The sequence below is a fragment of the Mus caroli genome, unplaced genomic scaffold, assembly GCF_978045245.1.
Source record: "Mus caroli unplaced genomic scaffold, Mus_caroli_1 scaffold_2, whole genome shotgun sequence".
In the NCBI taxonomy this organism is placed as follows: Eukaryota; Metazoa; Chordata; class Mammalia; order Rodentia; family Muridae; genus Mus; species Mus caroli.
The window spans coordinates 86431901-86457901 of record NW_028227257.1 but is presented as its reverse complement, the minus strand read 5'-3'; the positions used below and the strand labels follow the sequence as shown (position 1 = coordinate 86457901).

The following is a 26001-nucleotide window of genomic DNA, read 5'->3' as shown; positions in this document are numbered from 1 at the left end:
AATGCCACTAGCTCCAACTGCTGAGCTCAGGCACTCTGTCATTGGTCTCTGTGATGCGCTTTATTGTAAATACAAACCTAGCTCAGCATCAAAACATTGCTAGGACTTTTTCTTTGACAAATTCAAACTAGAGAAAATGGCTAACAAATAAATAATCCTGGCTCGAAATGATAATGAAATAAGAATATTACACAATCACGGCTCTGAAATAGGTCCGTTTCCTGGAGATATCTGTAGTCCTTTTCAACTAAGCCATTACAACTGCTGAAAAACTGCCTTCACATCCACAAAAAACTGCTTCTGAGGGTAACACACCAAGTCTGTGTGGTAATGGAGGATAGACAGAGAGAAGCAAGAAGAGCACCCCCCCTTCTCTCCTGAGGCAAGTCTCACTGGACTGAGTGTACATGCCTTGTTTAACTTGAGTGACTGATAAGAGAATCAGCAACAGGAGAGAGCTGCTGTGTCCTCTGAACATAGAGCAGAGCTCCTCAGTGGGAACAAAGAAGCTAGGACTACTGAAAAGATGACTGAGGGGACAAGGCGCTGCCATATTTGCATTGGGTAGAGATGCAATGCACAAGCCCTGTGGCACGCTACAGCGTTTTCCTGGTGCACTGTAACACTTACAGGAGGAAACAATAAGGTGAGCCAATGAACTTTCAAGTCACAATTTTCAAAAGTTTCTATGCTGGAAAGGCTTTTGTGTCTTATTGCTACAACGCTCATCTGTTAACAAGCGACTTAAATGTTCCAGTTGAAGGATTACAATATAAGATGAATATGTCTCATGTGTGAAAGGAATGTACGAGTGAAAGCTAGGTTCTTAGAATGGAGAATCTCAGGAACCTGAGATTCTCAAAGCTAGTTATCTGATCCCTACCCCAACCCATGACAGTGCTGACACAATGGCCTCTTCAGGCCTCTGAGATTGGGCTTCCCTGTTTGAAGGTATTATCCACACAGTAATGGCATGGGTGGTTTTCTTATGAGAGAATTCTTCTCAAGATTCAACTCAGCCATCTCTCAACTCCATAACTAAATTGGCTAGGTTGCAGCATTCCTGGGGGGGGGGGGGTCGCATTCTTAAGTTTGAGGCATAGGCTAATAATTTATACACAAAAGAAAACTTTATTCCTTTGTATAAGTAGAACAAGAAATATGTATGAAATGGATTCTTAATGTTACACTAGGAAAATCAGAATGAGCCAACATTCTTTGTATGACTCACTTAGGAGAGAACTAGGATTTGATGGTTAGCTCATATACATGGAAGGGTCTTGTTATCCCTGTGGGCAGACTGAAACATGGGTGCTATGAAAGCTGCATTTAATGGTGTAAGATAGAGGCATGAACCAGAAGCCTCAAGAAAATCAGAATGATGAAGTTGACTTACTATGTGCACCTTATGCATATACAATCCTGCTATCAATATATCCCCAGGAGGGCCCAGGGGATGCCTCCATCACCAAGGCATCGCTGTCATTTACTGAGTGTTAGTATAGGGCATCAGGTATCCTGACAGTCACAAACTCACCATACAAAGTAACATTTCTGGCCTTTTCTTACTAGCCCTTTGCTTTCTCTGTGGCACTTAGTACAGGTTGCTTACTTATCCGTTTGGTGTTTATTTATTTAGGGTTTTTTTGTTGTTGTTATGGTTGTTGTTGTTGTTGTTGTTAAATCATTTGTTTGCAATGCCTCTTTCACGAGAACACACACATCAATGTGTCTCAACTGCTTACCACAGGCATTCAATAAGAGAGCTTCAAAGTATTACCAAAGAGACACAGTTTGTCTGTCACTGTCAATACATGGTCCTGGTCCCTCTATCCTTCTGGAACTAACACACTCATAAAAATATCATCCTCTCAAATAGAAGATTCACATGCATAGGGCTAGGAGTGTAGCTCAGTCGGAAGAGTATTTGCCTAGCATGTACTTGGGCCTGGGTTCAGTTCCTAGAACCACTTTCACTGGGTGTGAGACCAACAGTAATCCTAGCATTCAGGAGATGGTGACAGGAGGAACACCCTTAACTATCCTGGGAGCACTAGGCCAGCTTAAAATATATGAAGCATTATCTTAAAAAAGTATTTCTAAATTCCCTGCAATGTATATATATTTTATCAGCTTATGGTGTGGTGCTATAACTTTTATTTTAATAAAGGTCAATTCAATGAATGTCTTTTTTCCATGAAAATACTTGAACAGAATCACATTTGGCCCAAAATTCATGTCACCTCAAATTCTAAGTTAACCAAATTTTCAAATATCATCAACTCGTATCTCCGGATTCACTCAAACTCTACATGGCTGGCATACTTCCTAAGACTGCCTTAAGGTAGCTTTCCTTGCTTTCAAGGAAAAGGAATTCACTCCTATCAACATTTCAAAATTATATTTAACCAACGCTTCTATTTTCTGACTATGAACCTTTATTTGTAACAGCCAGCAGGTGCTTTCATTAAAACTACATTTCTATACATCCCACTCTTCTGAAAGTGATTAATACATAAGTAAGTACTCAAGAATGAGGCAGGACCAAGACCCAAGCACTAGGTTACAGCCTCCCCTCACTGTGGCCACCTCAGGCTCATTGGTGTCATGTCTCCATTCAAATTCATATATCAGCAAAACTGCAAATCAGTCCATGTTTTGATCCTTTGGAACTGCATTTACATAGCTGAAATCTTAAACATGAAAATGGCAAAAGATCTAGTGAATTCTATACATTAAATGTTCAATTTGTAAAGATTTGTACTCACAGTAAGGTTCAAAAATGATTTTTTTTTTTTGAATTCTACATGCTTAATATCAAGAGCTTCTAACTAAACTGGCTGTGGGGCTGGTGAAAAACTAGTGAAAGTGCATAACCTTACTGTGGCCCAGTGTTCATCCTCTGCACCAAAACCCAACCAGACTTGTTTTCCCACCTAAAGACAAAATCTAATGTACAATCTGCTCAGCAAAACTACCGAGACTGCGGTCACCGGAGAGGACACGTGTGCAGGCATCAACAGTAAAGCACCGTGCAATGCTGAACGTGGGAGACGGGCGTTAATAGTAACCCTCTCTCATCCAAATGGACCTCTGGCAGAGCAGTTGGTGCTTTTAACCGCTGAGCCATCTGTCCAGCCCCTTAAATTTGTAATATAAAATAAAATAAAATAAAAAACAAAACAATTGAGACAGCTTCATTGTGTTCAGCCTTGAACTTGTTACATAGCATATTGGCTTTGAACTTCCAACCCTATGTCAGTATCCTGAATACTAAGATTATGATTTTTTTTTATTTAGATATTTTTATAACTCTTAGAAAAAAATTCATGGGATTATTTTAGAACTATTGTGATTTGATTAAGATGCTTTTTAATGACATTCAGTTCAAATATGAGTTAAATTGGCTCTCTTAGTGTGATTTACTCAAATAAATTATTTTTTTAAATATCCTGAAATATTTTGAATTTCAGTTTCCAGATTCCTGATGATAAGATCCACTGGGTCAGGAACCAGCCCCTGTGACAGGAAAACTTTGGAAATCTTTCCTGTTAGTTAGCTCTCCTCAGTTCTGTGCCTGCATTCTGACATGGCAGCCGACTGCTGTTGCTCAGACTTAACCTTAATGAGCAGAGAGAAAGTCACTGCTGTTCATTTCCTTGGTGTAAACTAGTGTGCTGTCTGTCATCAGCACACTTCTTGGTGTGATGTTTGATGTCTGTATGGCTTACTGGCTAAGAGTAGTGTGTGTCTCTGAATTTCTGCTGGGTTCATAGTTTGTAACGATGAGGTATTATGAAACAGAGGGTCATTTCTTTAAAACCTATTGCTGACTCAGAAAAATGAGTTCTTTCAAAAGTTACTTTCCAGTTGTCATAATTAAGATTACATATAAAATACTGAAATTTGGTTTCCTGTTGTGTCATACCATGCTGTGGTTTTCATTGTTGTTGTTGTTTTTTTTTTTAATTAATCATTTATTCGTTTACATTTCAAGTGATATCCCCTTTCCTAGTTACCCTTCCACACCCCCCATCCCATTCCCCCTTGTTTTTGGTGCCTTTAAAGAACTGAAACTGAATCTAGAAATGGCATCTGGGTAAGGAATTCAAGATCCACTCTCAAGACAAGGCCTGGACCCTCCAAAGAGGAGGAATGACTGAGTTGCATTTGTAGTTGGTTTAAGTTTAGTTGTTACAATGCCTTTTTCTGACTGTGATTCATACTTCAATGACTTCTGTTTCTCAGATGTGCCATTAGCAGTATGAAAGGTAGTTTCAGCATTTACTTAACATCAAAGGAATGTGCCATGGCACTGCTTAAAACATGACTTAGAGTAGTTATTTTGGTGATATAGGTTTAAAATGTACAAACTTACTGATGTTGTTGGAAACCTGATTCAGTTTATCCTGGGACCGGCTGATCAGGACAATCTTCATTCCACGATTTGCTAACTGCAAACAATGAGAGACCTGAATTACACCTCTCAAGTTTATTCTAAAACATAAATTAGATGAACTCCCATTTTAAGAAAAACCTCACTAGGTGATAAATCAAACACACACACACACACACACACACACACACACACACACACGAATGATCTAAAATGAACAGTTTTCAAGAGATTGCCCAGAACCTTAAGTGTCTAACCAAGCATTTAAATCTCAAACCACTTTGGAAGGATGGTGGCTTCTAATTTTTATATTAGGCCTATCTACATGGTATAGACTTTTTTATATTGTTATACATCTAATAATTCTGTCATTTCAAGTTTAGGATTTAAAAAGTTGTCATAGGCTAGATACACAGAACAAATATCAGTGGGCCAAAAAAAGAAAACTACAGTTAAAACGTTAGCAGTTCCTACATCACTCTTAAAAATTTGCATTTGGGACTTGTGGTTAATCTTCACTATTGACTGGAAAACACACTTGCAGGTGTGTCTATGAGAATGACTCTAGAAAAGTTTAACTAAGGAGAGAAGACCCACACTAAACATGAGCTTCATCCCATGGGCTCCTGGGATCACTGTTAAAAAGCTGAGCATAAGACTGGAAGTCAAACTAAGCCTGCCTTGGGTTGCTTCTGTCACAGTAGCAACACAGGCATTAAAATTAAAGAGCAACCAAACTAAAGTACATTAACCATTGTTAATGAATAAATTAATAAAGAATTTCTTGAAGCGACTATTCTACATACATATACACACACAATACTATGTAATGTTGCAGTGACAAACATTCACAGCAATGTGTTCTTGTCATAGACACACAAATAAAGAGGTAGAGAAAAACATTAATAGGCTTAACACTTTGTACTGAACGAACAGACAATTTACAAATGAGCAACACCCTGGATGATGTGAAGTATAAGTGATTCAGTAAACTAATTCCCAGTTATAAATCCTAAAGTCAGCTTTTATTAAGTAACAAGTAATATTGCAAATGAGGCTGTGGAAGATCATTTTTTATAAAAATAACAAGGCCTGGTAATTTGCTAAATTAATCTGCTATAAAAACACTAAAGAATCCATTAGCCTATATTGATACTTTAAGAAAAAAAGAGAAACACATTAACAAAGGAGGAAGGCCAGGAAAAGCTCTTATTTATAGAAAAGACCAACCAAGCATGGTAGTTCAAGACTATAATTCTAGAGGACAGACTGCCATGAGCTTGAGGTGAGCCTGAGCTACATACATAATGTGTTAGATATAGTCTAGCTTAGGCTACAGAGGAAGAGATAAATTAGAAAAACACTACTTAAATTATGGTACAGTAATTCAGCAAAATCGTCAATGGGTGTAAAAAAAAACATTAGACTAAAATTTAGCTAGAAAATGGGGTATATATAGTCCCAAAATATGCTACATACCCCTATTACTTTTATAATGAAGAACATTGTTAAACAACATATTAATAAATTGTTTGCCTTTACATCATTAGTAATGGAGCACATGGTGACTACTGCCTCTTGATAGGATGAGGTCAAGAGGATTAATATCACTTTTATTACCATTTCTGTTAAAAATGTTTACGCTGACTCTAATCTTGAGACAAATTCAATTTTGTCTGCAAAACAACTGACTTGCATTTCTCAGAGTGCCACTTTTGTAAGGAGCTGAAAGAGTAGATGCCACTAGTAAAGCTCCTTCCTCCCTGGCACAATGACTGAGGCCAGCAGGGTGGCTCAGTGAGTAAAGGTCCCCAGGACCCACATGTTGTAATGAAAGAATTGACTCTCCCCACAAGCTGTCCTCTGATCTTCACATGCATGTTATGGTATGCATGCACCTACAAACACACATACACAAATAAATGTGGACTAGAGAGATGGCTCAGCAGTTAAGAGCCTCTGTTCTTGCAGAGGACCCAAATTCAGTTCCCAGCAACCAAGTCAGGCTACTCACAACTCCCTGTAACTCCGGCTTCAAGGGATTCAATACCCTCTTCTGGTTTCCTGTGTGGTGCAAACACTCTCTCTCCTCTCTCCCACTCTCTCTCTCTCTCTCTCTCTCTCTCTCTCTCTCTTTCTAAGTCTTTAAAAACATACATATACATAGGAGGCAAAAGATCTCTGTTGAGTTTAAAGCCAGCCTGGTCCACCTATAGTTCTAGGCTAGCCAGGGCTACATAGTGAGACCCTGTCTAAAGTAAATGAATAAAACAAAATAAATGTAATAAAATTTTAATCAAAACTATTGAAACAGATTATTCTATTTTTCTTATTTTTAAAACAAATTCTGAAAATCACCTACCTCTTCTGCATATGCTTTTCCAATTCCATCAGTGCCACCTGTAACAACTGAGATACAAGAGAAATAGTTTAGTTTAAGAAGTATACGTCCAGTTAGAGCCCACCAATGACACCCAAGAACACCAGTACAATATTTGATATGAAAGAGCAATATCCAGGGCTGGGTGTGCAGCTTAGTGATAGGACACTAAACTTCCCATGCATGAGGCCCCAGGCTCAACTCCCAGTGAAATAAATACATACATAAATAAGCAACACCAGTATTCTAGTTCAGAACTACCTACCTAATACAATAACTCAAATTGAAAAGAATGAAATACCAAGTGTTGGCGAAGATATAAGGAAACTGAAGCTCACAAGAGCTTCATACCATGCCAGTAGTATCAGACTGACACAATCATTCTGGAAAAACTATTTGTCAATATATTTAGAGATGTTTGCCTTACGAGCCAGCAATCTTCAAGAGAAGAGTGCCTAAGTAAGAGCTACCAAAACGATGTCAGTGGTAGCTTTGTGGTTTTGCTATATGCTAGTAAAGCCTAAATATTCATCTATAGAAGACTAAGTAAACTAATGTATAGACATACAATGTATAATTAACAGTATTTAAATGAACTGTGATATATATAATACTAAATATGACATTATGGTAAGTGAAAAAAAGATATTTGTTTCTTAGTGCCACTCAAAGAAATGTACATTTATGGAACACCTGTTCAGCCACCATCTTTCCAGAGTTTTAAAAATTTTTTGGAAAGTAAATAATAAAATAAAATAAAAAATACGGGGAACAAATCTTTATGTACCTATCTATGGTGAAGCAATGATCAACTTCAGATTAATCTTACTCGATCTATACAACCACACCCCCTCGTCTCAGATTTTAGGTTTTATTTTTTAAAATGTATTTGTGTGGCTATGTGGTGGAGTGAAGTTTTTGTACACTGTTTGAAGATGTGTCTTTGTCTTTCCTTGTCTGCCTAAGGCACCTTCTGATTGGTTAAAATAAATAGTCTATATGCTATAGCGAAAGGCAAAACAGTAAGGTGGGACTTCTGGACATAGAGAGGAACTTTGGGAAAGAGTGAGACGCCAAAGATTTGCCACTGAGACAAACACTGAGGAAGTCAGATGAATGAAACTGAGGAGAGGTCACCAGCCACATGGCAGAACTTAGATGAGTATAAAGGGGACACAGCCTCCCAGAGCATACATGGCTTTCCCAACTAGGACTTCCACTCAAGTTCAGGTTTTACTATAAATACACAGGAGGGAACCCAATCTTTAACTCTCCTCCCCAAACTAGAGATTGGCAGGTTGGGCCATTACCACTAGGCTCAGATCTTCAACCTCTAATGACAGTCTTTCTGGCATGAACAGTATAGTTCATTAGCCTCAACTACCAAAGACTCACCTGGAATAACAAAAGGACTCAGGAGTAGGCTCACACATAGCCTCTCCTCCATCCCCTCGTTCTCCCACCCTCTCTCTCCCTCCCTCTCCTTCTCTACCACCCCCCTCCCTGGAAACAAAACCAAACAAAGTCTTTGTTGCACAATTATTATAGTTAAATATCCATATAGAACCAAACTCTAGACTATAATTATATTTTACTTCCCAGCCAACTTTCTATCTTTCCTGAATACAAATTTGTCCCTTCCCCTTTGTATGGCTTTTTAAATCCTCTTAGATTCCTAGAAGTCCCTCACTTTTACTGTTGCCTGCTTCTTTACAACAGGGTCTCATGTAACCGCAACTGGCCTCCCCCCATATGGGAGGACCTTCTTTCTCATCCTTGAGTCTATACATACATTATAGATAAATACATCCCTGTTTTAACAACATCTTGATACAATTCTCCACACAATGGACTCCATTTCAGCTCTTAGGAATGGCTTCCCAGAGCTCTCCTCTCTGCCTGCACTCTATAAATGACTTACTTGGGATACCATCTTGCCTACCTCCCTCCCTCCTGTGCTGAAGCTCAGGTTTTTAGACCACGCTTTCCTGACTCAGTCTGATAGTAGATTTGACAGTAGCTTCCCAAGGAAAAAACACATGGAGTCACTTTGATAAACATTTTAAAGATTTTTAAAATAAATTTTTCTATTTTTCAGATAGCTTTAGATGCACATTTTTAAAAAGTGAACTAGTACAAAGATTTGGAACCTCTATCCTTGGTCCCAGTTCTCCTGTTAACATCCTACATGATTATGTTACACTTGCCACAATCCACAAACCAACAACATGGCACCTACACTCCATACTTTAGTCAAACGTCCTTGCTTGTCACAGAATGTCTATTTTCTGTCTTAGTATACCATCCAGAATAAGATTACAGTTCCTTAGCATGTTCCTTATGTTATGATGAAAATCAATGGTTTTACTTATCTTTCATTAATTAAAAAAATTGTGTGTGTGTGTGACAAAGAAATTGAAAGTGGTGAGCCTCTTTTATGCACCTCAGCTCTGCAATAATTAGTGTTATACACAATGGTCAGACAATTGGGGGGTTCTGTTTTTCAGGACATAAACTCAGTAATATACTTTTCATAATATACAACACAAACAAGTAATTCTTAGTCAATCAAAGAAAAAAATCATCTGATGAATGTAGGGGAAAATGAAGACATGATTTGAAGAAGGGTGACAATGTCCTGTTTTGCTTTAAAGCTACAACCTCATAATGAGTGAGTTTTAAGTTGTATTTTTATATAAAATAACACTGTGGTTCTTACTAAGATCTGATATACTCACTGTCAAGACAGTTAAACTCCATTGTTAAATTTAGGAAGCTAACCAAATCATCACTTTAAATCAAGAGTCAGCTGGCAGCAGCTTCTACAGAATTAGAGAAAGGTTTTTCTTTTTAATTCTTTTTACTGTTAAATTTTTCAGTCATGTGCAGGCATTACCTTTCCAAAAAGCAAGGCTCTTTACTAATATGCATATAAAGTTAGCAAAACTATCATTCATCTCTCACAGGATCTCCTAAAACAACTTCTAGTGCATCTGCATCTCTTTTTTTCTTATTCCTCCCTTATTCACTCTTCTGGGCTCAAGTGATCATTCCACAGTACAAATCCAAATGTCACTTTCCTGCCTAAAACCTGTCAGTCATGTCTGTCTGTCCCCACAGTCAAACTGGCAAGCCAGAGACTTCAAAAGGAGATGATTAGTAACGTTTTAAGGATGAATGAGTGAATGAATGAATGAATGAACTCCCCTTACCCTTATCCTTTACAAAGTCCTTGGCATGTTTACTTTAACCTCACACCAATCATGCTGGAATGTGTCCACTTCCTGCAAGGTAACACTCTCTTCACAAACACAATCCTCTTTATTCTCAATCTATATTATGCTATGGTTTAAATTTGTTCTTTGTAAAATTGAGGTGTTGAAATTGAATGACCAATATGATAGCAGGCCAACATGGGGCCTTTAAGAAGTGTTTATGCCATGAGGACAATACCTTTTTGCATGGAATTCATCAGGGCTTCACAGAAGCCTGCAGCCATAATTAAGCCTCTCTGCCCTGTGCCCTTGCCATACAAAGAACTGTATTCCAGAGGTACAGCAAGTCATTGGACTGGAGAACACTTTCATAGTACAAGCAAGCTTGTTGGCACCTTGATCTTGTGTGGAGCGCCGCTATCTCGTAAACATCCTGTGCTGAGTCATTTCCTCAGTACTATCTCGTAAACATCCTGTGCTGGAAATCCCCGCCCCGGGCAGCTCCGCCTCAGGGATGGGGCAATCAGTGTTGAGCCAATCATGGCTTGCCACGTCCGAGGCAGGGAGAATTTCTTATAAAAGGGAGGGGCTCGGATTGCCTGGGGTCTCCGGTTGTGAAGCTTATGCTCTCCCTCTCAAGACGCATAAAGCTTGCTGCAGAAGAACCCTATTGTGTGTGGTGTCCTTATTCGCGGGCGAATTAGAGAACACTCACATCTGGTGCCGAAAACCCGGGAAAACAAAGAACATCGTGAGCACCGTCGGAGATCCCTCCCGGGGAGGGTCCAGAACTGCAGGAACTACGTCTCGGAAAGGTATGCCTGAATTTTACCTGACCCTTTCGCACTCCCTTCAACTAACTGGGCCGTGGGAGGGATTGCCCGAGGCTTTAATTATCGTCTTCGTGGCTTTGGTTGTATGGTTCCTAGCCCGAAAGAAAGGGCAAAAGGTTTTAGAAGCTATGCAGGAAGGTATGTCAGAATCCGAGCGTAGTGAGAGGATGGGTGTGCGCACAAAAACCGTAAAAAAGGCAAAAAAGGGAAGTGAAAAAGGACCTCCCGGGAGAAATAGAAAGGGAGAGAAGGGGAGCAGCAGGCCCGGGTTATATCCGACCCGAGAACTGGCTGCCCTCCACCTAAGAGATACCTCGGATTCTTCTGAAACCGAGGATAGTAAGCTGACCTCGGAGGAAGAGGGCGAGTTAGAAGAAGAAGCAGTTAGATATAAAGGAGAAAGGTATCACCCAGATGAAGGCGGGCGACCTGAGTCAAGTAAGCCCGCGTCCGGTGTCTTCTCTAAGGATAGGAGATTGTTGGCTGCCGCCATTCCCTCCGCTCCCCCACCTTATGAGGCCCGGTCATCCACAACTTCCTTTTTTCCCCAAAGGATCCTCTGCAAGCTACACTTAGCGTTTCCTGTTTATGAACAGGAAGGGGGGAGAATCTACGCTCCTGTAGACTATAGTCAGATAAAAGATCTTGCAGAATCAGTAAGAAAATATGGTCCCAATGCTAATTTTACTATTATGATTCTTGAAAGAATGGCACAAACTGCCATGACACCTAGTGATTGGCAAATGGTGGTTAAGGCCGCCTTGCCTACCATGGGACAATACATAGAATGGAAAGCCTTGTGGCATGAGGCAGCCCAGTCCCAGGCCAGGGCCAATGCAATAGCCCTTACGCAAGAGCAGCGGGATTGGACATTTGACCTTTTAACAGGCCAAGGCCCGTGGGCCGCAGATCAAATTAATTACCATTGGGGGGCGTACGCCCAGATTTCCAGCACAGCCATACGGGCCTGGAAGTCACTTAATCACAAGGGAGAAACCACCAATCAGCTTACAAAAATTGTTCAAGGGCCCCAGGAGCCCTTTGCCGACTTCGTCGCACGCATGGTGGAGGCGGCAGGAAAAATCTTTGGGGACCCAGAGGGGATAGGACCCTTTATTGAGCAACTGATTTTTGAACAAGCGACCCAGGAAGACCCACAAGGGTGGACCTGCGTGCCGCCTCCGACCTCCTACTAATGCCCCAAATGAGTATCCAACCAGTACCTATAGAACCAATGTCACCTTTGCCCCCTGGGACCATGGGCCTTATCCTCGGACGAGGATCACTCACCTTACGGGGCCTAGTGGTCCATCCTGGGGTTGTTGACCATCTACACTCCCCCGAAATACAGGTCTTATGTTCCAGCCCCAGGGGCGTGTTTTCCATCAGTGCAGGAGATAGGATAGCTCAATTGCTGCTCCTCCCCGACACCCTCTGGGAGGGCTCCCCAGGCCCCAGTCCCAAAACGATGGGGTCGTCAGGAACTGATTCAGCCTACCTTGTTGTATCCCTGAATGAAAGGCCCAAACTCTGCCTCGAAGTAAATGGAAAAAGGTTTGAAGGTATTCTTGATACCGGGGCAGACAAAAGCATTATATCCACGCACTGGTGGCCAAAAGCTTGGCCCACTACAAAATCGTCCCACTCTCTACAAGGTCTGGGATATCATTCATGCCCTGCCATAAGCTCAATGAGTTTGACCTGGAAGGCTCCTGAGGGACAAAAGGGTAAATTCGAACCTTATGTGCTCCCGCTCCCAGTAAACCTTTGGGGGAGAGACATTATGCAACATTTGGGCCTAACCCTGTCCAATGAAAAAATCGTGTCGGAGGAAGGGTTGAACAAGGCAAAAAACATGATGCTATAATTTCACATATGCCGCTAATCTTTCTAAGAGTTTGTCCCAACAGCTGCTATATAATTGGACGTCTGATTTTGATCAAACCCTCCAGAAACTTAGATTGGCCATCGTCCAAATCAATTCCACCAGACTTGACCTCTCCTTGACCGAAGGCTTTTCGTCATGGATTTCTTCTGCTGTTTCTTATTTTAAGGAATGGGTGGGGGTGGGTTTGTTTGGAATTCTCCTTTGCTTCGGATCGGTATCTAGCTTATGGTTAATTTGCAAATTATATAAGAAAAATAATAGAGACAAAATCATGATATCCCAGGCGCTTGCTGCCTTGGAGCAGGGGCAATCTGCACAGGTATGGTTGGCGGCGCTTAAACAAAATCGATTTGCACCACTGGTCGCTGGCTGCCCGCGCTTTAGCGGGTGAGCTTCAGCAGCCCTAGAGGATTGTAGAGCAATGCATCGCACAGGTGGTCCCCCCGTCCCACCTGGGGAATATGCCGTCTAGTGGGGGTTTCCTGCCCTAGTCTTCCCCTCCTCGAAAAAATGGCAGAGGGACAGGTCGGAGCAACTTCGGGTCCCACTCAAGCCTAGTTGTTGCTTGCGGACATAGTTCTTACATCTCTGAGTAAGAGGATTCGGCCAATGTTCCCGTCCTCTCATACTGGGTGTCCAGTTGGTGTTATTAGACAAAAAAGGGGGAGATGTGGAGCGCCGCTATCTCGTAAACATCCTGTGCTGAGTCATTTCCTCAGTACTATCTCGTAAACATCCTGTGCTGGAAATCCCCGCCCCGGGCAGCTCCGCCTCAGGGATGGGGCAATCAGTGTTGAGCCAATCATGGCTTGCCACGTCCGAGGCAGGGAGAATTTCTTATAAAAGGGAGGGGCTCGGATTGCCTGGGGTCTCCGGTTGTGAAGCTTATGCTCTCCCTCTCAAGACGCATAAAGCTTGCTGCAGAAGAACCCTATTGTGTGTGGTGTCCTTATTCGCGGGCGAATTAGAGAACACTCACAATCTTGGACTTTCCAGCATGAAGCACCATGAGGACTTAGGTTTCTGGCTTTCTAAATTTCTACAGCTACTCTGGCAGATCAAATGGACTGAGCCATTCACAGCAGAGTTCTGCTTCATCTTTGAGGTTTTCACTTGAACATCCTTGCCCCTTCCTTAACAACCAGACTATCAAGATCTCATAATTCTCTGTAATTCTCCTTATGACATTAATAACTTAGGGTTCCACAGGACTGGGTCTGTCTGAGTCTCCAGAATTTAACTGCTAGGACAGTCACTGGTTTAAAAAAGAAAAACAAAAGATAATTTAGGCTGGAAAGACAGCTCAATGGTTAAGAGCACTTGTGACTCTTGCAGACAATCTGAGTTTGGTCCCAGAACCAACATGATGATTTATAAACCATGTATAATTCCAGTTCCAGGGAACCCAATGCCCTTTTCTGACCTCAATGGACAGGCGTGCGTGTGTGTGTGTGTGTGTGTGTGTGTGTGTGTGTGTGTGTGTATGTATATAATACACACATACATGCAAGCAAATCACAGACATAAAATTATCTTAACAAGATGATTCTTGAGGCTTTGCTGAAGAATAGAAGGATACATGAATGAATGAAAAAAGATTCTGAATGGAAAGTTGGCTTCTTGCAACGAGACTCACTGCTTCATTCACTCCTTATTTGGAAATAACACACTGCACCTCCTCTCAACATCACACAGGAATCTACCGTCTAAAATGAGATTTTTTTAAAAAAAAAATGTAATTTCAAGACGCTTGTTTATAATGAACTTGTTAGATATATACTTTCAGAGGAGTCTATGGATTTCCTTGAAAGGAGCTGGTCTGCAGTGACCCATTCCAAACAGAATTAGAAAGGAAAAGTACCCATTTTAGATTAGTAAAGGATTCTAAGTTCACTACTCTTATCCCTAAGATTTGCTTCTTGGGTTAACAGTGGGTATCCTCGGATCCCATTTTGCTATGGAATAAGGGGATACATTTAGACAACTTTCCACGTGATACACAAAAAAGCTCCCTTGTGTGTTGGGGAAACACAAAGGATGGCCATGAGTAGACTGAGGTGAGAAAGGAGAGGAGATGAGGAAAGGGGACTTTTAAAAGGCTCATGTCTGCACAGATAAATATAACAGCAAAACCCACCTTTGCAAGCATCTGAGAAGATGAGAATTGACAACTATAAAGAATATCCCAACTTGGCATCCAGAAGTGTTTCGCTTGTTACAGATTACATAAAATACTGGCAAGTGACCAGGGTTCTTCTTCCAGATTTTATACAGTCAACAAAAAGTACTTTAGCTTGTATAGGTTAAAAATATACTACTCTTTTTGTCCTCAACTTGCTAGGAACAGATATTTTTAGTAAGAGCCCAATCAACCTTATCAAAATCAAACATCAAAAATAGACTAGAGAAACACTGGAAGCAAGTGTGCTATTTTTAGCTCTCCATCTTTTCCCTTTCTCTGCCCACTAAACTCTGACTGCAGAGCTCATGCCTAAGAGCTTACTTATTTCCAAGCTGCTTCCTTCTGTGACTCCCCACTCCCCTGCAACACCTGAATGAAGAAAACCTTCGACTGATTAAAGATTAATACTGTCACAAACCATGACAGCTGCCTTTCCCAAGTGCTTGGGGTGGTGGGAGGGACAGAAAATGACAGAAGGCTTGCTTGCATCAGTATTCCTCCTGGGGATCTATTGCATGGGAAGAAAATTGCTATTTCAATTCCCTTTTGTTGCTAAAAATAGCAGTCTCCATTGATTCAGGCAAACAGTCTACAGGCTGAGCAGAGCTGAATTTAGAAAGCACTGAAGTCCCTCAGAGCAAATGCTAACGTAGTCTAACATATGCCAGCTCGTATTTAACAAAGAACAAAGAAGAAAAGCATGCAGGGTGCAAGTTCATAAAACACCAGTAACTTCCTGCATTTTTATTAAAAAGAGAATAGTGAAAGTGATATAAAATAAGAACAGGCAGTAGGAACTTTTTATCCCTTGTCATTATTTAGTTAAAAATTATTTTTTTTAGGAAAAAGTAAATTTAGGACTAAACCAAGACACATGGACATTTTCCATAACTCCAGTTTGGGGTCATATCCATTTTTCCCTCACTATAGAATATGGATATTCACTTTACTACAGTCCTAAAGCAATATATTCTTCCTTGTCTCTCAAGCAGTTCTTACAGTTCCCCCAAGCATCCGTCTCCCACTCTAGTTTTCACTACCTCTGTCTGAGCCAACAAGATACTGAGCCATTTATAGTGTGCCATTTTAAAACACAGACCAAACTCAAGCAAACAGAAAATACCCAAGCACCTCGCACTACTGCACCCATCGGTTCAGAACAGAGGCAAGAACTGAAAAGTGGAATCCTCTAACAGAGGTGAATCCCCGGCCAGCTTCAAGACAAGATTGCTGCCTGATTTTAGCACTTTGCGTGGTTAACTGAAGTCCTTTCCAAGCAATGATTCATTCCAGTTAATGGCATGTCTTCTTTAAAAATGCAAACACTATGTAAGAATTAAAAGGCTATCAGTCCTCATGAAGCCATGTGATTTCATAAAGCCAAATTGTTCATAGCTTTCCTTACCCAAAACATGAGGGCAGAGCAGAGGAAGCTGCAGAGAGCAGGGGTCTTAATAGTTATCACCTTTGAATCACAGGACACCATATTAAGACACCAAATGCAAAAGGTTTAGGCTTCTGTTATTTTAATACATACTCAGAAAATAAATCACTAAGCTCATGAACAATAATGCCAGGTTCAAACCCCAAATTCTGTTGGTTTTTTGATTTGTAAAGTTAACATTGTCTATCACACAGAATCCTGCTAAAGATTCAACAACTATTGAGTAACCACCATACTAGACTAGGAAAATATTAAAGAGAACAATATATATCATGTGTTTGCCATAGTACCCAGACGCAGTAAATGAAATGAAATGAGGAATATTAAAAGAGGAGAAAAGAAAAAAGGAAAATTACTATTAATACTCCTTTTCTCAAGGAAATCCCAATTAATCTTGCTTCACGGCCCCATAAGTTAGAAGTAAACCAGTCACTGCATCATTCACTCGACACTACTCCATACTGTGAAGTCTGTACTTGGACTGCTCACAGCTAGAATGGGCCTTTTACATAAGCTGGAGTTTCCTAAGTGTCTAACATGTGTCAAACAGTAGCAAACACTTTACAAATGCCATCATAGCAAGTTGTTTCAGCAGCCCACAGGATGTAATTGCGAACTGCCCAACAACCCCATAAAAAGCAAAAAAAAAGAAAAGAAAAAAAGAAAGAAGGGAAGGGGGTTGTGATAATATCTAATTTTATTGATGAACAACTACCTCAGAAGTTAAACAACTTGCCAAAAGCCATACTGTGCCAAATCTCATCACTAGGACATGAATCTCCTATACTAGGAAATTTGCCTTATGAACCTGCACAGATGGATTTAGCAACTATACTTACATGAATGCTCCAATGTCTTTCTCATTAATCTAATGATGCTAAATCCCACTTTATGTTTCTCTAGTCCTAAACCAGCTTCCCTCCGGCCAAACTGCTCCCTGTTTCCCAAATGGAACACAACAGGGAGTCAGCTCCATGTGTGCCTGTTATTCCTCAAACTGACAGACACATTCTTCTTTATTCTCCATCCACACCAACCACTTTTAATAACTTGAACTTCTAAGCTTTATGGACCACAACAATCATCAGATGTGGTTTCTAGAATCCAATCCCTAATTAACTTCCTAATAGGAGAGACTAAATAATGTGTTCTCATTCAAACTAGACACACACAAGCTCTCTAGCTTGTTAGTCTGGATCTTTACACTGATCATTAATTACATCATAAAATGTGCTGGAGCTGGGATGACAGCTCATTTGGTAAAATGGTGGTCAAAAGTTCCTGAGTTTTCACCTCAGCTGGGTGTGCTATTGTAATCTTAGTGCTAGGGAGGCAAAGACAGGAAGAGCCCCAGAACCAGAGTCTCCCACTGAGACAGGAAGACCCCCAGAACTAGAGTCTCCCACTGAATCTTAATGATTAAATACTGCCACTCACATAGTTACTTTGTGGACCAAAGTCAGAAGTTCATAGTTTCTAGCAAGAAAGGTTCCAGGGTTTTGTTCCAGACTGAAATACCATCTCACCAGCTGTCTCTCTTTCTTGTCCTTAAAGACAAATAACTCTGGTCTAAGTTACGTCCCTAACCTAAGTCTATAAGAGTAGAACAGTGATAGTGTTGGGCAAAAAGTAAAATATCAGCAGAATTTGAGGACCATGAAGTGTAGTTCTCTCTCATAGTCAACAACTTACCAAACTCAGACCTAGAATGTCAGGACTCTTTATTAATGACCAAAAGGATGAAATGGGACCTGAGTCCTTTCTGTGGCCTGGGAGGAGATGTGACATGCTGAGCTGCTAGGAAGATCATTAATTGGCAACTGTCCAAACCTTACAAGGTCACTACCTGGCATAAAACTCTCTGATAAAGACAAAGATAACCACTGCCCCTTCCATGGGCCTGTCAATCACCCAACAGTGGGGAAAAAAAGGACCTCAAGAAAGCTGTCCAGGTAGCCGGGCGTGGTGGCGCACACCTTTAATCCCAGCACTCGGGAGGCAGAGGCAGGCGGATTTCTGAGTTCGAGGCCAGCCTGGTCTACAAAGTGAGTTCCAGGACAGCCAGGGCTACACAGAGAAACCCTGTCTCGAAAAACCAAAAAAAAAAAAAAAAAAAAAAAAGAAAGCTGTCCAGGGAACTAGAGAGAGAGAGCACAGCAGTACACAACACTTGCTACTCTCAACTACAGCTCAAGGGGAAATGCTCTCTTCTGCAGTCAGCTGTTTGTTGTACACAGCTTTAGAAACAGTATAGACTACCTATAATATATAGTATGTATAATGGTCTCTGTGACCACTGTCTACGCTCACCTTTAGTGTTCTGCACAAGTTCTATAATGACTGTCCACTCTCACCCTGAGTGTTCTGCCATCCCGAGAGTCCTGTAGTCACTGTCCACTCTCATCTTGAGTATTCGGATCTGCAGTGGTCCATGAGGCCACCACTATCCACTCTCACCCTGTTCTGCTCTACAGTAGTCCTATGATCACCGCCACAGGACAGTGTGATTTTTCTGTATCATCTTTATACATTTAGAACTGCATACTATATATTACTATCAATATTTATTACAATATCTGTTGTCATAAAGAAACAAAATTTTTAATAATCAAATTTTATCAAGAATTGTAGATATGTGGCTCTTGACTGCTTAACAACTCATTAAAAGTCGTTTGAGATGGTAACTCCATTCTTTTTTTATAACTTTCTTTGTTAGTCTTGTGCCACCTAACCCATACTCTAAAACCATGCTATTTGGTCACAGTCTAACTTAAATAGGTCCTCCTGTACAAAGCTTTCTACAAGTACACCTTCTGTAACACAGCAATAATTTTTTTTGTTTGTTTGTTTGTTTGTTTGTTTTGTTTTTTCGAGACAGGGTTTCTCTGTATAGCCCTAGATGTCCTGGAACTCACTTTGTAGACCAGGCTGGCCTAGAACTCAGAAATCCACCTGTCTCTGCCTCCCAAGTTGCTGGGATTAAAGGCGTGGGCCACCACCACCTGGCTCACAGCAATAATTTTTTTTTAATCTCTCTAACTAGGTCATAAATTTCACGAAAGAGGCAAAGTTGTGCTTTTACTGACAGATGAATCCTCTGTGCTCTGAATAGTAACTGCCAAGCACATTATCAATGAATATTGAATAACCAACGTTCACCAGGCCTACCCTGGCTTCTCTGATGATGCATAAATTCTCATCCGTTTAAGCCACCAGTCAGCTGTCCCAACTTAAAACTGGGAAATTCCTGAATGCTGAAGAATCACAGAAGACTCAGAACACCTATTATCTCCCCAGTGTTGCCACTGTCCCGAAATGTAATGTGCTCACTGTTCCAGGTACTAAAAATGGTCACGGCCGGGTGGAGGCAGGGGTGGTGTTTTCTGTTTGTTTAGAAGTATAAAGATTTGATTTTGAGTCAGTCTCAGTACATATCTCAGGTTGGTCTTGAACTCATGATCCTCCCACCTCTGGGATTGCAGTCATGCAACCTGGCTAACATTAGGTATTTTCTGCACATTGCTAAATAAGCAACACTTTTTCTTTTTTACAATAACTTTTAAATTATCTATCAGTTTTATCGATGAAATTTTATAGTTCAGTCTCAGAAAATCTAACAAATTTGCCCAAGGTAATAAAGCTAGAGGATGGGTGACCAAGTTACAAACTTTAAAGCCCACAGTCTGATAGTATAGAATGCTATACTATCACCAATGTAAAATACCACATGTAAGTCTTTGCTTCTCAAAATAACTGTGTGCTCTGTAAGTCAGGCATCCTGTTTCCCAAGCCACTGCATCCAAAGCAACTAATGCACATGGCCCTTAAGTTACTACTCAGTAGATAGATGTTAAACAGGCAAGTGGACCCTAATCCTAAATTGGAAATCTGAACTTTTATAGAAATGAGATGGGGAGCTGGATATGGTTGCTCGCACCTATAAACCCAGCAGCTAGAAGGCTGGGAAAGCAGAACTACTCTACTCAGTGTGAGGCCAGCTTGGCCTATATAATAAGCACCAATCCAATGTAGGCTACACAGTGAGACCACATCTCAAATAATAATGATAATAATAATAAACAGCTATATTTAAGAGGATGTGCCCATTGCCTTCTCTTGTTTTATTATTATATCACTCAAGTATCTAGGACCAAAATTCAATTCTCTAGGGTCTCAATGCTTTGTGTCTTTGCAAATTTGCATGTATGTTAAAATGTCCATTCTTGTGGTGAGAGTGTTCAGAGGTAGCCCTTAGGAAGGGAATGAAGACATCAAGACAAAGCTCTTAGGGATGAATGAAGAGAAGAGACAAAGGAGCTCACTCATCTGCTGCTTCTTTCATGTGAGGACACCGAGATACCCTCTGTGAGTCAAAATGCAGGTCAATGACCCAGGATCCAGGACCCTGACAGATACCATGACTTTTTCATGACCCCACAGCCTTTAGAATGGTGGGAAGTAAGTTTGTGCTTCTAAGTCAATCAGTTGTAGTAGTCTTTTGTTGAATTCTAACCCAATCAAGATGAAGATAGACTTGTGCTCAATCTAAGGGCAGCAGAAACTGCCTAGGACGGTGCCTGCCCAGTATGTACAAGGATCTTGATCTGACCCTCAGCACCGTTAGAAAGCAAACTGAGCTAATGCCAAGGCCAAGTGGGAGACAACGAGATAAATGAACATATACATCTATACATAAAGCAACACGTTTGGAGAAGGCAGCCAAGAACTGCCTGCAGCCACAGAGAGCCCCTTCTGTATACGGCTCTCTTCCTGACTTCCAGAATCATCTGCGACAGCTTCCCATACTAAACGATAAGCAGCAATGAGTAAGCAGCAGCAGTGAGATGAATGGACTGTGTGAGGCTGAAAATCTCTGAATTCAAGTATCTAATAATGAACTGAAATAAAAACCTCTTCTCCTCCAAACAGCTGTATGAACAAATCGAAGAGAAAAGAGGAGCTGGGGTGAGCTGAAGAGCACAATCTGGTCTGGATGGCACATTTATAAAACTGATGGCCTGTCAGCGAGATACTGATGAATATTTCTGCAGGATAAAAATGGCAACCGAGATCTAAAAATAGACCAGTGTGCTGCAGACCTGTCTGGTTCGGCTACACCTCTGGAATACAAACACCTCACTCACCAGGACACTTTAACTCACAGCTTCCTTCACAAAGAAGAGGAGGAAAAAAAAAATCAATCATTTTGCTAGCACAATGTATATGTGTTTTTAAATCGGTTACGTTTTCTATGTAATATATACTAAATTTAAGTTTAAATGCTTTTCATTTTCTAAAACTAGGTAAAATAAATGGTGAAAGCAATTATAAACTCTTAACTCACCTTTTATAAAAGATTATTTCCTCCCAGTCCCATTATAATAAAATAGACTAGTATTATCTCCATCTCATGATAATATCCTTTTAAAATAGGAACTTAAAGATGTAAATTATTTCTAAGCCTCCTCTAAGAGGAGGCCAAAAAAAAAAAAAAAAAATCTAGTATCTCATTTTGTACCAAATTTACAATAAACAGCTAATGGCTAAAATACAAATGTAACTAAGACTTCACAAGCAGAATATTCATTCATAAAATTCATTCAACCCGTCTTACAGTTATGATTCTGGTCTTAGTTAAATGGTGGCTTGAACGTTGCCTATGCTGGTCTCAAACTGGTTTAAGTCATTTTTTCTGCCTCAATCTCCCAAGTACTTGGGACCACAGGCACACATGTGTATGCAACCATTTTTAATAACAAAACTGAATTAACTCTCCATAACAACACAAAATACAAATACTGAATAGTATTTGACACTTTATAATCATATCCAACTGAAATAGATAGAAAGTACCGTGCCAGACCTGGCCAATAGAATAAAAAGCCCTTCCTAAGTCCTAATAATGCTCAACAGTAAACAGCTGCACATTAAATATAAACATATCCTCCAAAATAAAGCCATGTACTTTCTCTACTTCCATACTGCAGAGTTTGCTAAGGTAAGAAAATACATTAAGGGCTATAAAATAAACAACTTCTTTGTGAGTTCTTACTGTTGATCTTATTTGTGTAGAAGTCTGCAAAGTTAATAATGATCAAGATCCCACTTCAAGCTCCTATAGCCAAAACATGCTATAGGAGAACTCAATCATCTACACTAGTCAATAGTCCCAAAGCTGTCCTTGACTCTTGTTCCCATATGTCATATCCAATCCATCCACCATAAGACCTGTCTACATCCTCTCACCTTCTCACAGTGTACAACGTCTCACCCTCACAGCATCAGACTCAAAGTACCACTCCTTCAGACAGTACAGTCTATTCACAATATAGCAGCAAAAGATAAATAAGTAAATAAAGGACCACAGCACTGTGCCTCCTGGGATCTTTCAAATGACTTCCAATACTCAGAATAAACCCAAAGGCTGTGTGCCTCTTATGCTCCTTCACAGCTCTGCCTATGCCTACCTTGTAGCTTTTGCCATCACTCTCCACTTGTTTGCATCACAGGCCCAAATACACTACACCCGGTCCCACTTGTAACTCTTTTCACTGTCCTACCTTCTCAAATGCTGTGATCAGACTGTGTCCAATGAATGGCTCTTCCTCCCCTCAATAACTCTTCAGAAAGGCCTCCCTGCTCACAGTTTTAAAACCTCAACTCTACCATCACATACCAGTTATTTCTTATCAAGATCTTTGCTTTGTTCCATCTCTAATTCTATCACTTGTTCATCTAGTTGACCACTGTCCATCTCCCTGCTTTGTCTTACCTAACACAGCTAATGTGTTCAATCTAATCCCTTACAGCAGCAAAGAGTGAAAACTAAGATATCACAGGGATCAGCATGGTAATGAGAGTTTACAAAGCAGGCAATTTCTAGTTAGATGGGTAATGCAGGCCCAAACAAAAGATTAGCATTTTTCTAAAGAGGAAAGGCACACAACCTTCTGGATGAAATTTTCCAACTGTTTAATTGGAAAGGCACTGGTAATTGTATTTGTATAGGTAAAACCCTATACAAGCCAAACAAACCACATCTATGAGGTAGATAGATGCGAGGCACCTCATCTAGCGTCTCATTTATTAACTTCTCACCAAACCCTCATAGTTTATACTTATTTGGTGCAAGAGATTACTCTAGGGATAACCATAACAATGCCCCCCCCCTTCCACATGCCCTCCCATCAAAAGACAGAATCGATTCTCCTTAGATATTTAACTTGCTTTGATCAAAGTTTTTGGTTCCCCTAGTCTGGTCCAGGCCTTAAGAGGCACAAAAAAAAAAAAAAACAACCCTCCTTCAAAGCAACTGAATAAAGTTGGGCATGGTGGCTCAGGCCTGTAATCTCAGCAACAGGGAGGCTGGGGCAGAAGAAGTATTACCATGAACTCTGGCAAACCTGGCTACACAGTAAGATGCTGTCTCATAAGCCAAACTTATTAAATGAGAAGCCTTGAGGAGGGAAGTCAAAATTTCAGATATAAATAAGTCAGAAATAGGCCCCACAAAAGTAGGGTCCTTTCCTGCTTCAGCAAAACCATCTTTGCTGATCCTATATGGCACAGGTGTGAGGCATCTTTGTGAGCCCTGCCCATTTTTTTGACCCACTGCATTGCAATGAAATGGTTGTTACTTTAAGCAATCACATTGTAAGTGTAGTTTGTTTTTCAGTAGCAGTAACTGAGACAGAAAATAATATCTAGATAAGAGTGAGGTGTCAAAATCACCACCTAGTCGGGCGTAATAGCACATCCTTATAACCCCAGGACTTTAGAGATGGAATCAGGAGGATCCTGAATTCAAAGCTAGCTTCAGCTACATACCTAGTTTCAAGGCCAAAAAATTCCAATCACTTGAAATATGAAGTATCAAACTTTAAGACCTAATAACCAAGAGACACTGGAAAAATGGTAAACACATTGTTAGCAAAAGCCAACAAAATCATAAACTTCTAAAACAGAAAGCACAGGTCATATAGCACATGGCAGTAGGAGTAAACTACTCCAAGTTGGAATACCTACCCACCTGGAATGTTTATTCCATACAGAACACTGTAAGTGGCAATTGGCTTATTTTAGCTATACATAAAAACAGGGAGAGAGAAGTCAATAAAAAAAGAGAGCCTTAATTTCTAAGCAGACTTAAGAGGAAGTGCAGGTGCTGTGGATAATCTCTTCAACTGGCAAAGATTCTCAACAAGAAAAGCATTCCCAGTAAAACTCGAAAGAGTTTCTCCATTACAGTTTCTTGTTGAAAACCTGGAAGGACTTAAGGTGCTGCCTAGAACTTATTCATCTACATCTGACTTCTAAGAATCTTTAGGGCCTTCTACAACAGACTAACAAATCCAAAGAGCCGTCTGTCTTGGAAAGGAATTAGGGATGTGAGTTTGGGGACATATAATCAACTCCCAATAAAATTCACAGAAGTGTGTCACTCAAAGTACTCCCAGCTTCCATTGGGACAGAAGCATTTCAAATGATTACAAACCAAACAACAAAAACTTCAGGCATCAAAACTTATTGCTTCCTAGAGGCAAAAACATTGGGAATGCACCCATTTTTCATGAAAAAGAAAAGCATCGGCAAAGCAGGAAGCCCACGTGGAAGAGTTAATAGTCTCAGAAAACAACACTAAGCTAAGGAACACTCCCAGGAGGAAAGCAGAGCACTGACGGAGGGGCATTCTTGGTAACTAGAGTGGGAGAACCATTGGCAAAGGCCCCGTGGATTTCAAAATTGCTGTAGACCATGATAGCTGAGTGAGTCCCATTCTTCTTCAATTGAACTGTCAACTACTTTCTTGTTCCTGCCTCCCCGCTGTATGGTGGATGGCGTAAGTCTCTAAGAACCCCCATCTGCACCTGGATTTCACTTAGATGATTAGGATACTAAACTCCACTCGGACATCATAATGTACTAAGACTCCTAAGGGAGTGGAAGTATGCACACGGGAGAAGTATGAGCAGACAGTAGCAAACCATTTCCAAAGATGGCTGTAACAGTAATATGCATCTTTTCCCACTTTACTGTGAGAATCTGTCATTATCCCATCAGCCCTATCAAAAGGTGGTATCTTTCTATCCATTTAAACTTGGTTGATTCTGTCTCCATCCTACAGAATGTAGTAGAACTGGCTTCGGCCCTGTGCCTGCACCAGTGAATAGCAGTGAATGCAGAGACCCATGGCTGCTCCAAATGCTGAAAATAAGTGCTGTTTGAGGGTTCAGCCCTAAACAAGGTATCTGTACCACACCAATCCCTCTGAAGTTCAGAGAGCACTGTGAAAAGTATTTAAGAACCAGAAGCTACAGCTGAAAGGCTCTACACTCAGCACAGTCACTGCAATCAAGAACTCTCAACAACTATGGTTACCTGCGCTGAGTTGGCCCAAATTGGCTCTATTACCAGTCATAGCTGGAAAAGGATTTACAGGACCCTACCATTACTGCTCAAATTTTGGCTATTGACAAATTTGGTTCTTGGGAGGGGGGAGTCTTGTCTTCACATGTGTTCCAACTGCTGAGCTCATCAGGCTCCAACAAGAGAGCCCCATACAGCAGACACTGATTAAACTTAGTGGATTACAAAACATAACAAATAGAAATGAATGTAAGAGAGATTTATAGAAGCAGGTAGATGGGCAGTAGGGAGATAGAA

At 40.7% G+C, this 26001-nt stretch overlaps 1 protein-coding gene across 1 annotated transcript in view; it reads right to left on the bottom strand.

Moving 5' to 3' along the window:
- Hsd17b12 (hydroxysteroid 17-beta dehydrogenase 12) overlaps positions 1–26001 on the bottom strand; it is a 127835-nt gene that overhangs the window by 77235 nt on the left and 24599 nt on the right. Inside the window, exons 2-3 of the mRNA XM_085834632.1 lie at positions 6759–6805; positions 4379–4454 (exon numbers count right to left, since the gene is read on the bottom strand). Coding sequence (XP_085690758.1) covers positions 4379–4454; positions 6759–6805 — 123 coding nt within the window. The remainder of the gene's footprint in view (positions 1–4378; positions 4455–6758; positions 6806–26001) is intronic.